This window comes from Daphnia magna, linkage group LG6 (genome assembly GCF_020631705.1).
Source record: "Daphnia magna isolate NIES linkage group LG6, ASM2063170v1.1, whole genome shotgun sequence".
Lineage (NCBI taxonomy): Eukaryota > Metazoa > Arthropoda > Branchiopoda > Diplostraca > Daphniidae > Daphnia > Daphnia magna.
The window spans coordinates 2,734,448-2,748,532 of record NC_059187.1 but is presented as its reverse complement, the minus strand read 5'-3'; the positions used below and the strand labels follow the sequence as shown (position 1 = coordinate 2,748,532).

The 14,085-nt window shown below is 41.5% G+C and overlaps 1 protein-coding gene and 1 long non-coding RNA gene across 5 annotated transcripts; one reads left to right on the top strand and one right to left on the bottom strand.

Moving 5' to 3' along the window:
* Positions 1 to 12: 12 nt before the first annotated feature.
* Positions 13 to 13,863, bottom strand: LOC116925869 (serine/threonine-protein kinase SMG1). Of its 4 annotated transcripts, none has more exons than XM_045174635.1 (48): positions 13,832 to 13,863; positions 13,539 to 13,630; positions 13,333 to 13,478; positions 12,963 to 13,275; positions 12,740 to 12,906; positions 12,592 to 12,673; positions 12,481 to 12,528; positions 12,286 to 12,411; positions 12,036 to 12,206; positions 11,892 to 11,977; positions 11,633 to 11,814; positions 11,233 to 11,566; positions 11,047 to 11,171; positions 10,858 to 10,982; positions 10,394 to 10,792; positions 10,104 to 10,335; positions 9,860 to 10,045; positions 9,615 to 9,784; positions 9,376 to 9,541; positions 9,146 to 9,320; positions 9,015 to 9,081; positions 8,177 to 8,958; positions 7,197 to 8,095; positions 6,789 to 7,132; positions 6,641 to 6,725; positions 6,401 to 6,574; positions 6,200 to 6,341; positions 5,886 to 6,136; positions 5,632 to 5,809; positions 5,421 to 5,574; positions 5,237 to 5,354; positions 4,810 to 5,176; positions 4,541 to 4,745; positions 4,307 to 4,477; positions 4,134 to 4,246; positions 3,749 to 4,001; positions 3,470 to 3,686; positions 3,224 to 3,402; positions 2,933 to 3,154; positions 2,174 to 2,848; positions 1,935 to 2,099; positions 1,719 to 1,872; positions 1,489 to 1,649; positions 1,263 to 1,422; positions 1,102 to 1,179; positions 918 to 1,012; positions 741 to 853; positions 13 to 663 (listed from the first exon to the last, which is right to left on the bottom strand). In XM_045174635.1, the coding sequence occupies exons 2-47, from the start codon at positions 13,554 to 13,556 to the stop codon at positions 776 to 778; spliced, it is 9,738 nt and encodes a 3,245-aa protein (XP_045030570.1). In that variant the 5' UTR covers positions 13,557 to 13,630; positions 13,832 to 13,863; the 3' UTR covers positions 13 to 663; positions 741 to 775. The 4 variants fall into 4 exon arrangements, with proteins under 4 accessions (XP_045030570.1, XP_045030569.1, XP_032788523.2 ...); XM_045174634.1 differs by having other exon boundaries at positions 13,701 to 13,838; XM_032932632.2 differs by lacking the exon at positions 13,832 to 13,863 and having other exon boundaries at positions 13,539 to 13,825.
* On the top strand, positions 2,718 to 3,464 carry LOC116925889. The gene is made up of 2 exons (XR_004395794.2): positions 2,718 to 2,858; positions 2,926 to 3,464. It is a non-coding gene; the product is annotated as an uncharacterized LOC116925889 (long non-coding RNA).
* Positions 13,864 to 14,085: the final 222 nt, after the last annotated feature.

Below are 14,085 nucleotides of genomic sequence, written 5' to 3'. Positions count from 1 at the left end.
TAAAAAGCCACGCAAGTTTTTTTCTTTATTAGCTTAATGTAAGAATTACACAAAAGAGGAAACTAGAAAAGAATTGAATCGAAATTTCCAAATGAAGAAACGGAACAAAGAAAAGAAGTGAAATGTTCGACGACAAGGACGTCGAGTCAATAGCGTTACAAGTTTCTATGAATGCTGTCCCCTAAATGAGGATGTATAAATGGGAAACAAAAGAGGAAAAAACCAAAAAGCTCGTTCTTTCGAACGGTAGAAATTATTTTAAGAACACAAGACCTTGTAATAGATAACGACCCCGCTCCAAATGGAGAGAAGTCGACCCAGCTATTTCCCTCCTCCCCCAACGAAGTGGAGTTAATTCCTTTTTTGGGCCCTTACCAGGCGAAATTCGACAAAAAAATAATAATAGAATAAAATAACTTCACCCCACTAGTAGGAGCCTGACGAAGTTGAGAGGGAAACACAACTGGTTTCTACTCCCGTTACACACGTACATTTTGTTTGCGAAGATGGTGGGACAAATACGTGTCTAACAAGAGTGCCTCTTTTCTTCACGTCGCCACAACTGTTTTGCATACATGTTCACTCCTCCATCTAGAAGAGATAGTATTCTTCTTCTTTTTCTACGTGAGGAGACACGTTCAAGCAAAACGTCTTTTGGCTAGACTGGAGAAACCGATAAATTATCAAAGTTTCTTGAAGAAACAAAAAATTTAAAATTAAATGCAGAAAATTAAACTTACTTGACAAGTTGCAATATTCTCGTTCCGCAGATGATTCACACCCAAGGTGTCCAGCCTTCGTACAGCAGGGCCAGATTGTCCACATTCGTAGCTTCCTCGATAATAGCATCAACCTAGATGACAATAAACATAATAAAATTTAACTTCCTGTAAACGAAACAAAAGGCAAGATCTTACTTGTTCTTCAACGGTGAGCTGCTTATTAGGATCAGGATCTCTTCCTTCGAGTTTTAGCCGTACGCGATGCCATATCGAAGCAGCAATGGCATTTACTAGACAGCAATAAAGATAAAACTTAAATTGATGACGCCAAAAATATTTTTATCTTAAAAAGGGAGAAATCATTTAGATTCTTTTCTACCTTCATTAGAATTTCTAACTGGCTGTTCAGTTTTAGTCAGAACCCCACACAGTTGTTGTAAGCCCTCGTATATATCGCCTAGCAAAGACCAAAATAAAAGTGAGGAATGAAAATCTAGACAAAATTATGCTAAGCAATCAAAATTGTGTTCTGAAACCTACTTGTTGTTTGCTGCAAGATTCCTATTTCGGATTGGATTTCTGTAATTTTCTTAGAATCGTAATCTTTTGCAGCCAAATGGCGCGATAATAAAGAACAACATTCCGAAAATAGACGGTACTTCTCCAAATACTGCGAAACTGGCCCGTTCTCTGTTTCACACTATTCATCCATTGTACAGAATTGTCATTACTCAGAGTTTCTGAAAATCTACTGTGTCTTGTATACCTTAGCCATAGTTTTCAATATGGAACGAACATCCGATATGAGTTGGTGATGAACGGCCAGCTGGCTCCGCATGGTACCGTTCAACTGGTGTAACTCTTCCACTCGTGCCGATTGTATCGACAACAGTTCAGTCATACGCTCCTTCGATAAGAGGATTTTATCTGGAAAAAAAAAGAGAAAAGAATGCCAAAGTAAAAGACATTCATTGAAAACCTTTTGCTGTTGATTACCCGAAATTGATTTCTCTGTTTGGTTAATCCAGTCGTCTGTGGCACCGTCTTCTCCTACATTAATGCGCCGAGCCAATCGTACTTCGGCATCTGTCAATCGACCGTTGGTACCACAGTCCTTCAGCAAACAAACGTCTTGGCACTGAGACAGTAACTATAGCACAACACCGTCAGTTTAAAAATCGGTCATCATGTACATGTACACACGCAACCTACTTGAATAAATGTCGAGTCAGCTGCAAGGGCTTCAGGAGTCCTCGTACGGAAAGATTCGTAATGCAAAATAGCACTGCTGACGCTTGCCAATCCAGTAGCTAAGGATGAGATTGACTGCAACTGCAGAAGACATTTACTTTGCATCTCGGTAAATTCATTAAGAACCTGAAGAAATAAAACAACGTCGTTTGAATAGGCCAAGGTCACAATTTAGTTATAAATAAACAACACGTGAATACCTTGAGAATATTTGAATTGGCTCCAGCTGCCCATTTTAGTCGCTGTTCTACTTGAGTGGCTAACTGCGTCAGCTGTTGGTGAAGCTCTGTCAATTGCGGTGATTGCGACAATAAAACAGAAAGTGACTGTTTGAGATTATGGATAAATAGGCCACATGGCGAGTTGATGCCCGCATTGGTGTCGTGTAGCCACGAATGGGCTGACAATTGCTGTTGCAATAACTGCGCTAAACACTGATCGATTTCTTGTCTTTGTCGTGCCAATTTAACCGATTCGCATTTACGCCACTGCACTTCAATCAAATCAGTGATCAGCTTCAATACGGAGGCTCCATCCAGTTGCTCTTCATTAAACTCAAGCGATTTAATCGAATTTCTCTTCATGGTGATTAAATCTTCAATACAAGATGGGGCTTCCTCATTGGTAGACGGATGTTCAGCCAGACGGATGCAGAGACGGGCAAGGCAGAAAGAAGTAGCGCCAGAGAGAAACTGAACTACCCAGGCATTCGCCATTCTCTGGAACTTGTCAACAAATGAATCTTGCTGCAATTCTCGAGATATTTGGCCTGTTTGGAATCCCACCGCCCAGTCTGAGCAGCTTTGGAAGAGAGACATCATCAACATGAGGCGCTGTCCCAAAAGAGTGTCTTCCAAATTGTCGAACTCTGTTTTCTAAACGCGAGTAAATAATGGCAATTAGTTCATTTTCGAAAGGGAAATTTGAGTAACATTCTGGTAATTTTTCTCAGGGATTACTCGTAAAAATACCATTCTATGTTGGGTTTCTTCAAGGAGCTCCATATGATTTTCAACTGCTGGCATAGTTTTCAAATAATTTGCCAATTTGACTAATCCGGATTCAACTTTCTCAAAGAGACCGTTGAGGCACAATAGAAGCATTTGTCCTTGAGTTAAGCGGACTTCACCATCAATACCTTCTCCCAGCAAGTCTTGGAAGCGTAGTCTCGTCATCTCCATCTAATTGTTCAACAACGGTCAATAAAATAGAACTAAACTCGTAAAAAATAATAGGATCGGATATCGTACTTTTGTGAGATTTATGTCAATGCAAAGAACTTCAAGTTCTTCGTGAAGTTGCAAAACACTCTTATCGGAGCACTCAAAAAGTCGAATCAATTCCGGAAGAACTATAGTCGTGCCGTTAAAGATGAATTCTTGCATGTCTTGGTGTAATTGGTCCAGTAGTTTTAATGCTGTCACTTCATCTGCGTGATAGAAATGATGATTAAACAGATTTCACGCTAAAATGCAGAGAATTTTGCCCGTTCATACTTGAAATGGTTTCATCTGTAGAATCACTCATCGACAGAAATTCAGATACGCAACAGGCTTGACCGCATGCAACCATCACAGTATCAAAAGTACCAATCGATTGAGATTGGATAGAGTCTATCTCCTGATACACTCGATACAAGCTTTCAAGCACAGCGCAGTTTACGGATTGCTGGCCATGTAGCGAACGATATTCACTCAAGGCTTCTCGCAATTTCTACAGTAATGAAACGGTTTATACAAACTTCTCAGGAATATTAGCATACGTAAATATTGTACCATTATGCGTTCATTCGATCCACTATGTACGTCCTCTTCCGCCAACTGCAGCGAGGCCTGATGTAGACGCATAGAAGCTTCGTTTAGCAACCGACGTAGAGATAAATTGAAATCGATGATTCGCTGTTGTTTCGCTGCAAGAACGGGCGATTCTATGTCGAAGTTGTTTTGAAAAGCCGCCACCAAACGCTGGCAAGTCTCAGTACATAAATTCTCCTCGAGATCGTTGGCCCACACGGAAAACAGTCGAGTTCTGTAGTATACGTATACATACGTAACATCATAATATTTTGCAAAAAAAAAAAAAAACAACAAATTGTAACATTCAATTAACAAGTACAAGTCCGCCAAAAAGCAAACGAACAAATTTAACTGATTACGTTACCTGTGAGCTTCTAGGTTATCAGAAGGATATTGGGCAGCTAACGACGAGTAGGTTCCCAAAAGGTTTATGACAACCGATGCTGCCATTTGTTGACTCTCCTTGAAAGTCCGCACCTGAATTGAAATATGAAGTATTTGCATCAAATAAGATTTATTTCAACAACCAAATAATACCTGCTGATCTAACAACTGCCCTTGATGAGCCAAGACAGTTTGTCCCGACGTATTCAAGAATTCTACTACAAGTGGGAATCCTGTTTCATTCGACTCGGCCAATACAGACGTAGAACTTGTTTGATCGGCCCATTGCTTCAGCTGGCCTGAATTCAACGAAGAGAACGCCATCTGCAAAAATAAAACACTAATGTGTTAGAATTCAAAATAGGACATCGAACAGTATCTACACACAATATAAAGTTGAGTCCATTTGGCATTGTCTTCAACCAATGCTCTAAGTGCAACTCGGACGTTCTTCTCGCCTTCCCAAGCAGTACGTAGAGGCAGCAGGATACCAGATAACTGCTGAGGCTGACGCATAACGTGATTTTTATCGGAACGAACATCGAAGAGAACGAGACGGTCTTGATGAAGATCTTGAACTTCTTCCTGCAACCTGGTTGAACCAATTACGACACTAAAACAATTACATCCTTTTTTAAAATTTATTTTATATTTACCTTTCAATTTGATTGTGAACTTCCTCCCAGGCAGAAGAAGTATCTTTCAACGCACTAAGCACGGTTGTCATGTCATTGTGATTGAATGACCAATCAGGCCCCAGCTCTGACATTCGTAGCTCGAAAAGCTTAAAGGTAGCGTCTGCTTCAGCATTTCGTTTCTGGATTGAACAACGAGTTGCAAGGGCTGGATTAACCACGTATAGGGGAATCAAAGTCGATTCATGCGAGGTAGACGGAACTGGAGTTCGCCAGTCAATGAGTGGATCATAAACGAAATGTTCCAGCAGAATTTTAAACAGCTCTTGATTTTCTCTCATCATTCTCATGACATCTATGGATGACAAGCGAAACGTCCCTTCCAACCCTGTAATAAACGAGTTAGCGTTAATTAAATATCCATTATTTTTTAAGGTAACAACTCCACCTGTTCCGGCAGCCCCCAATGCATGCTGGATATTAGCTGTCATTCGGAACGGCACATTTTCAGGAACTCGAAGTTGCCGACCCTTCTCGAAACAGACGTTATAGTCTATGTGAACGACCTTGGGGCATAGTAGAATGAAAAAGTTTAGAACTGTCGCAAGGAATTTTAATCTGCGTCCCTTTACCTCTCCACAACGCAAGTCGACCAAAACATTGTCCAAATGACGGTCACCGAGTCCAATGATGTAACCTATCACTGATGTTACTGCACACGACTGTCCAAAACGAAGAGTTGAGGACCACCATTGCTCAGCGTTCACACTGCCAGCCCACATCTCCCTAATAACGAAATGTTTTACTCCGCTTAACTATCCTGCATGAAAGTGAAGGAATTACCGTGCAACTAGATCTTTCGGAGTTTCTTCCATTAATTCGGCCTGTACGCGACGAAGAATGTCAATTGGCCACTGATTACGCTGGCGCGGATCGGCACTTAGGCCTTCCGCCTCCAGTAGCGGAGTCAACTTGTTGTAAAACAATTCCGATGGCCGCGGGACGGCTGTGACATTGTTATCTGGAAAACAGGAGACACAATCTTTAGTGTTACTCTATACCCAAATCATAATGGTAAATTTAGCTTTTCTTTTCACCTTTCTCTCCTTTACCCTGGGTGGTATTCGCTGCTTGTCGTTGCAACCAGCGTTTATAAAGCGCAAAAAGAGGTGTCACGCCCTCAACCCACTGAATCAATCCCGAACGAGGCCCCAAGGGAATAACACCATAATGACGAGCTCGATAGCGATTTTTGGACTCGGAAAGAAGCACATTGGTTAGGGATAAAACCTGCATGATGCGTTGGTCCAAGTGCAAGTCTTCCATGCCTTTGAACAAGTAGGCATATCTTCAAACAAAATAGAGAGAATAATGTATAACGGTTGTTGCTTTATTGAATGACCTAATTTACCGTTTGCCGTCGGTCCCGACGAACAAAAATTTCTTGGGTTTAGTTTTAGTAGGCAGCACAATGATGACGTTTTCGACTGATTTGATGAATAAAGTAGAACCTTGTTTGCTATCATTAACACCAGGCATCGGAATTTTCGTATCTGAACAAATTGAGACAGTTAAAACTATGAAACTAATGGAAACGCATGCAACACTGTACCTCTCATTTGCCGTAAAGCTGGGCTAACATCATCCAGTTTAAGAACAGAGCGGCGATAGCTGATATGTTGTAGCTGCTGAAGCATATTCTTAAATGGAAGCCACAGTTCGGTAACTGCACGCTCCGAGTTGCAACCCTCCTTAAGATTTTCAATGCCGTCGATAATCGTTTTACCTATATGCAAACGAAAAGCAAATTGAATTATCTACTCAAATAATACAGTTCATTTTAAGTTATTACTATAGCGTTGAGTAAACCAGTTTTCATGTGGAGTCTGTGGAGGCACGTTTGTGATGTCAGTTATAGCTTCGAGCACCAACAAAACCTAATGATAACAAAAAATAACTGAATATAAGATCATTTTAGTTACAATGCATGCTTGACTTACCGGTTTAAAAAGCACAATAAAATGTTTTTGCAGTAGCTCTTTCTTGTCTGTCTCGCTCAAGCCAGTTTTCTTGTTGAGTTTCTGCATTTGTGTTTGCAATTTCTGCAGCAGCTGTTCGACTTGCGGATGTATTTGTTGCAATACCGCAACCCAAAGTTCGTCCCATAGGAGCACTAAACGACGAAGTTCCGTCAGCAGCAGCCGAACATCTTGCACCATATTGGGTACTTGTGTCGTCATCTCGTCCATCATCCCTTGATACACAGTCTGTAATTCAGAAGCGGTGCAAGTTTTGGCTTCTGTTTCCTTTTCCTCGGGTTCAGCCTTATCCGGCTCCTCCAAACCTAATTAAGATAACACCACTGTTAATCAACGAGAACAAATAACGAGAATACTGGGTTTCCTTACTGGTAGGATCAGTTGACCAAGACCAAGCTAATCCAGCGGCTCCGACTGCAACTGGGAAGACGAGCAATTGGGGCCACTCGGACGCCAAACGGCTAAGTAGTCTGCTTGTCAAAGCTCGCAACCATGGCCGGCCATGTTGCATAAGGGAGAGTAGTTGTGGAGTAATTGAACGCCACGCCCCTGAAGGTGTACGTTCAATTGCTTCGGATAGAATCTCAATCCATTCGCTATCGACTTCTTTGAGATGACGGCTGAAGATGCACAGAATGCGAAGCGTCACATCTACCGTATCACGGTGATGACGTTGATCGCTGCTCGATCCTCGAAGATTCAAATACTGAAAGAAAGCCTTCAAGCATCCCCTATAGTTGCTAATAGCCAAAATTCGACGGCTTTGAACTTCCGAAACCAGACGCTTCAGCACGGCCGGTTTTTTACTAAGAGTTGAATCCGCTGTTAAGACCATTTCGAGATCACCAGACAATTCGTCTAAGTTATCGGCTAGACGATTGATGTCGTCGACTGGTAAAGCTCCCGTCAGCAGCGATTTTACGTGCGTATTTTGCTGGGCTCGTGAATATTGATATTGACCCCAAGCTAGCCAAGCCTCGGACGAAGATGGGCAGAGTTCTGACGCTCGTTCCATTAACTTGCTGACCAATGTAGCGTGATCTTCATGATCAACGGCTCCCGCGTTGGCCAATTCCTTCAAGGTTGTAATATTTTTCAGGGGCGTGGCGCTTTCTAAGCTCTGTTGAAGCCATGTTGCCAACAAAGTGTAGGATTCGGCCATGTATGGTAAAATGGTGTCAACGGCGGACTGAGGACTTTGCAATGAACGACACAAGGCTAAGGAACATTGGGTAAGGACGCTAATGGCAGCATCCGTATCGCCTTTCCTGGAAGAGGAAAAAAAAAAAAGAATACAATAAAAAATCTCCTTGTCTCGTAACATGTTTGACTTTAGATCCAAATCTTACTGATGCAAAAGTTTAGCGCCTTCAAATTGTCTTTTAATAGCCAGGCGGGTGCTGCTAACGCAGGTAAGCTTCATCTTGAGAGCTTCGTTCATTAGCTGCGTGGCCATGTCATGAGCCTGATTAAGAACCTGGGAGTTGGTCATGCTCCGTAGCAGTTGACGCTCGGCTAAACGCAAATTTCCTTCAACGCGAGCTTGTGGCACGATGGATAGATCCACCTCAGCGCAAGCAATCGCAATATCGGAAGCTTGTCTATCCAATGAAGAATACCAAAGAAGCCAGCGTGACCACTCGACGCCGATATTGCTGGAAGCAAACTTTAATCCGGTACAGCTGGCACCTTTGAGGACAGCGTGGGTGTGTTGCATCCAAGCGTAGGCAGACTCGTTCTTGTATGACAGGGCATGAGCCAGCGGTAGTAAGCTAGTCAACTTGTCTTCCACGGTCAAATTCAACAGCTCCAAGCTAGATCCCACCAAAAATTCCATTACTTTCCAGGAAGAGGTAGGAGCTAAATAGACGGAACGGGCGGATCTAATTTGATTGGCGGCCATAGACAGTCCGCTTTTTGCTTCATTCATCAAACTATCTACTGTCCACTGAACCTCCATCGCTGACGAGGACTTTTCTGGCCATTGCAATTGACCATTACGATCAAAAGCTTCCATGAGATCTGCAATTTGTTTTTTCTGTTGGGGTACATTCCCTAGCCAATCAGCGGCGTGGCTCTTCCACTCTGCGAAACCTTCCCAGTCTGACAAGGCCAGGTAAGAATCGATCACCTAGGACACAAATATTTAATATTTGCAGTCAACAATTGCGATTTCACAGTATATACTTGGCTGCATATAAATGTTGAAGGTTGGCCTTCGATTTTAGAATACAATTCGATGGCATTTTCGTATCTATCGAGTTTAACGAAAAAATATTTAAAAAGATCCTAAATTAAGATCAGTGAAAACTTATTACTTTGACTCGGCTTGAAGCGCAGCTGCTTCCAAGAATTCTACATCTATCGACTGAAAAAACTCTGCTTGTTTAGGTGCCAGTATCCAGGACTTGAGTCCTCGAATTTGTTGAAACGCACCCAATTTAATCATACTTTGAACAATTTGTTGGAGTATATTCTCCAACTCAGCAATATCTGAATAAAGGATAAGGTTAATTACTATATTTTCATCTATTGTTTTAAACATTACCAACTGCTCGACGACTATGAGTCCAATGGGTGAGCAAGTTGAGGCCAAATCTGACAGCGCTGGCATGCCGACCAGCACGGACGGATGCCGTTAAGGCGGACGAGCCCATCCGGTTAACCCATTCTTGGCACGTTGTCTGATTAGTTCGGAAGAAAACCCGTATAGCCTGTGTAGAAGTTGCGTTAAACAGTAAACGTTAAGCACGTTTTTTCTCTGATGGCCAGTATCGAAGCCAATACCTTTGGCGCTAGCGGTAAAGCGATGCTGCATCCGTCAAATGCGTTGTACATGAATTTTTCCAGCATTTCGTAGAATGACAACAAAAGACGAATTCGGCTTAATTGAGCCAAGTTCTGCTCGGTTACAGTTTCCTGGCCAGAGGGCCGGCCCGCCGCAGATTTAATGGCGTCTAATTGGAAGGAAAAGAAAAGCAAAAAAAACAAACTCAATTAAAAATTTAACGCAAAAATTCCAATTTCTTTACCTTCGATGGCAAGAAATGTGTCTTGTGCCTTCCCAAGCGGAGTGCGCAATTTGCTATTGACGCAAAGTAAAGCAGACTGCACAGCGAGCCACAAGGGAAGATCACAATTAGTCGGTTGAGCAATGTTATTCTTACTACTTCCAACGTAGAAGCTGTAAATGGATTCAAACGATGCAACGGGTACACCTGTAAGAAGTTAATCTTATAATATATGGACGACATATCCTATGCAACGCAATCGAACCTTTAAAGATGAGGTCGAAAAACTGTAAACTACTACGGGCTGTAATTGGCGTTTCGTTCTGCACCCACGAAGAAAGTGATAAACCAGTCAGCAAATCATTCTTCGTCCGGCAAATGGCAAGCTGCACGATCTGCGATGGAAACCGTCCGAGCAAGTGGAGGAAGTTGCTGGAGTGCGACTGGTTGCGTATTTGATTAATACAAATCATGGCTATCTGGGAGGCCAGATCCGTCTATGATAGCAAAGGGTTAACAAACTAAGAAGTTGTACATTAGTTAGGGAAACCCTACCTTAACGGTGATATCCGGTAGATCCAACAGTGACACCAGCAATAATTCCACGGCGAATGGATGTCGTGAGCATGCCGATTCGCAAAATCCAACAACCGACGAGAGGAAACGTTGAAACAGCTCTGACTGGTTTAACTGAGACGTACAAGGCTTGCACGTATCTAACAACTGTCCTGACCATTGCAGTATAAGTATTTTGCTAGCTTCGCAAGTGGAAGCGCGATGCAAACCCAAACAAAGGTCCGCCAATAAATTCAAAATGAGCGATAAATTCCCGCTCGTAGGAGAAATGCATCCGTGCAAGTTTTTGCTGCCGGAAGAGGCATTTATCAGCAAACAACTATTCGCTACAAAGTGACTATGACTTTTGGCATGGCAGTGCAGTACTCTCAGGATTCCCTATGATAATAGAACCAGACATATAAAACAATACATACATGGTGTAGTTTGATTCTTGTGTTTACCAAACATAAAGCTGGGTGATTATGGTAGAGAAACTGAATTTGATCAGCTGGCTGGAGTTTTCCGGCCAATAACTCCAGTAAGCTTGGCTCCAAGGCCCACATGCCGACAAGACTGCTACTTCGGCCTTGCAATGAATAACTTGGATAAACCGACTGTAAATCCAAAAAAGGTAGAACACTCAAATTTACCGAGATCAGCCAATGGAGAAAGCAGCAATAAAGCATTTTCTTCAGTTTCACTGCAGACATGAACTTTGCCCTTGCTATTTTCCTTTAAAGTTGTAAAACAGTTGTCCAGGTCTGTTGCCAAACGCCTAATAGCATCGATTTTAGGGTAACGGAAAATATTTATGATAACCGAATATTGATTTAAACCTGTAAACTTCGATCAGCAATGAAACATTTTTCACTTTAACCACAGCGCGCAGTAATTTGGCCACGTGCGTAAGAACTTCGCGGCTGCGCGTAGAACGAATTAGCCAACTGGCTACCTCCATCCAACTTTGGATGGTTTCAAGAGGGAGATGCGAGGAAACTATATGTTGCTCAGCCAAGCTAGTCATCAACTGAAGCATACTGATTAAAAGAGGGTACTCATATTTAGTTGCTGATTTGACTTGGTCTTCCAGAAAATCGAAACAAGACTTCACAGCTTCTGGGGATACCCGATTACCCAGCCACCCTACCAACAGTGAGGTGCATCCATTTGCTGGAAACAAATGAGTGAAAAAGTGAAAGACATTAACCAACAATTAAGTGCGTGAGGGTCACATACCAAACTGGATTGTATCCCCTAAAGCATTTCCTTCAACGTCCGTTTCATCCAGTTTTCCGACTTGACGCAGCAAGTCCCCTGCGCAAAAGCTTACTTTCAACAATGCGTTATTGAGAAAGCCAGGTGAAAATATAGCTGTCTCCGGCAGCACGCAGACCTGGGCTCCAACAACCATGAACACACTAGTTTCAATACATAATTAGAAACGATTACTTTTAAAAAGACAAAATTGCAATTAAAAACGTATGATTAATAGTACCTTAAAAGTGAGGCGATTTTTCGTAAAGAAACCGCCAAAACATCTTCACCGGGAGAAACTGGGGTTACCAAGAGCGCATTCGTTTCCTGTTCAAGGAATGCAATTATAGGGGGACTCACGTTTTATAATTAAGGTTATCATTACTGCTGCGTAGGCATCTAAATCTTCCAAAAATTGGGAAAGTAATGTCTTGGAGAATGACAGGTCTTCTTTCCAGAAAGGCCGCAAGATCTGAAGGGCCCTGGTGGCCGATCGAACTACTTTCACTGGTTGGGCAGGATCAACAAACCAACCAACTAAAATATCTACTGTGTCCTGCATACAAAAATTTGACATGTAGTAAATATTCATTCCGTATTTTTATTTTTGAAATTCGATTGCGAGCCTAACTTACCCTGAAACAAGGAAGAAATGATGTAGGATTCTTCACAGCAATCAACAGTACTGGGTTAAGACTTGATTCAAATAGATCAGGAGTATCTGCCGACTCCAAGGCTGATTGAAGTCCAGGAAGCAACAGCTGAAGACAAATTGGTAAAAACGGATTTGCTTAAAAGTAAAAAAGAAAAAAAATCTGTGTGATAATTACCGTGTCAACATTTTTTAAACGCGAATTCTTTTCGTTCAGCTTCAGCATCTGATAATAAAAACAGGAGTCAGTGAGTGCAAAGAAATAAGTGGAATATGGTGTAATTTATACTTCAGTTAATGCATCCATTATGGAACAGCAAACCTTTTCATTTGCCTCTTTCTGATAAGCAGACAAAATCCATTTGGCAAAACTAAAAAGTAGTTTGGTTAGTAGTAGTATAGTCATCCTCTCAGATTATAAATAAACATTCATCTACCTGTTAAAGTCATGATCCGAAACATATCCCAGCTTAGATATGGCCAAAGATATGGCTTGTCGAGCTTGAGCACTATTTGCTACCTTGTATGTTTCTATAAGGCTATTGGCAATCGGAATGAGATTGTACCGAATATAGCGAAGGTTGTCTTGCAACAAGAATGCTTCCTAAAACAAAAAGCTTACAGAAGCAGCATTTTTTGGCAAATACAAAATGTGGCTACTTGTAACTGCTGGCAAATTTTGCATATAACTTCTTCATCCGTTTCTCTAGAAAGCAGACGTAACTGGCGGCCAATTCGTCCGTCTTCTGATGAGAAATTTTCGGCCAAGTCAGTGGATTTGTCATAAGCTTTGCTCCGAAAATTCTTTCTGGAGTAGTTTGCTCCATCTTCATGATCTTCAGATAGAGTCCCTCGTGAACCACGTCCCCTTGTTCTAATGTAATCTCTTCCTCTACCTCTTCCATTTTCATGATTAGGAGAAGGAGAGAATATTAAGACTTTTCCTCTTCCTTGAGTTTTATCGCCATACAACCTAGAGAAAATATAGTTTTAAATAATTTTACATCTACACATGTATTATAAATGTTACTTGTTTCCTCTCAGTGCTGCTTTGTCTGGCTTTCTTCTTCTTGCTCCATATTGGACTTCATCTTCATCAGAATCAGTGCCACTGTAGTCTTCTGGATCGAACATTTTCTTACCATCTTCTTGGGGGTTTCCATTTTCAAATTCTTCCTGTAAAAATCATGTTACCATATCTGATTGAAATAAACTGAGTTTGGCTGCAAATATTACGTGGAGAACTCGATCCATTATAAATTTGATGGCTCACAGTACTCGTCATGTAAAAAAACGGGGGTACTTCTTCATCTCCAGCCAGAAGTGTTCTAAACAGAATATCACGTGCAAGTCGTCAAGCCAATGCACAACTGCTTGAGTCAATTGATAAATCTTTACATAAAATACAAGAACTTCTAGACATCTGGAGATTTACAGCACTTTTAGAACTAAAATAGGATAACTACTCCTTTTGATTCAACAGTGGTTTTCAAAACTATCAGGCTCCAAGGAATTTTAGTTTTATTTACCAATGACATGGCGTAAAATAGAGTTCAGGCCCGGTGCATACCACCTTCTAGCTTCGCATGCTTTTAAAAGGCATGAACAGAGGAAACGCCACCTATATAACAAGGACGATTAATAATTGAAATAAAATGTTAATGCCTGTATGTCAATCTTTCAAACAACTAAATCTCTAAAAGCATTGTGTTTCCAAATATATTTGGATGCACACTATAGATTTCAGTTTCCATATTTCTTTAAAGTTTATATTGGACCCAGA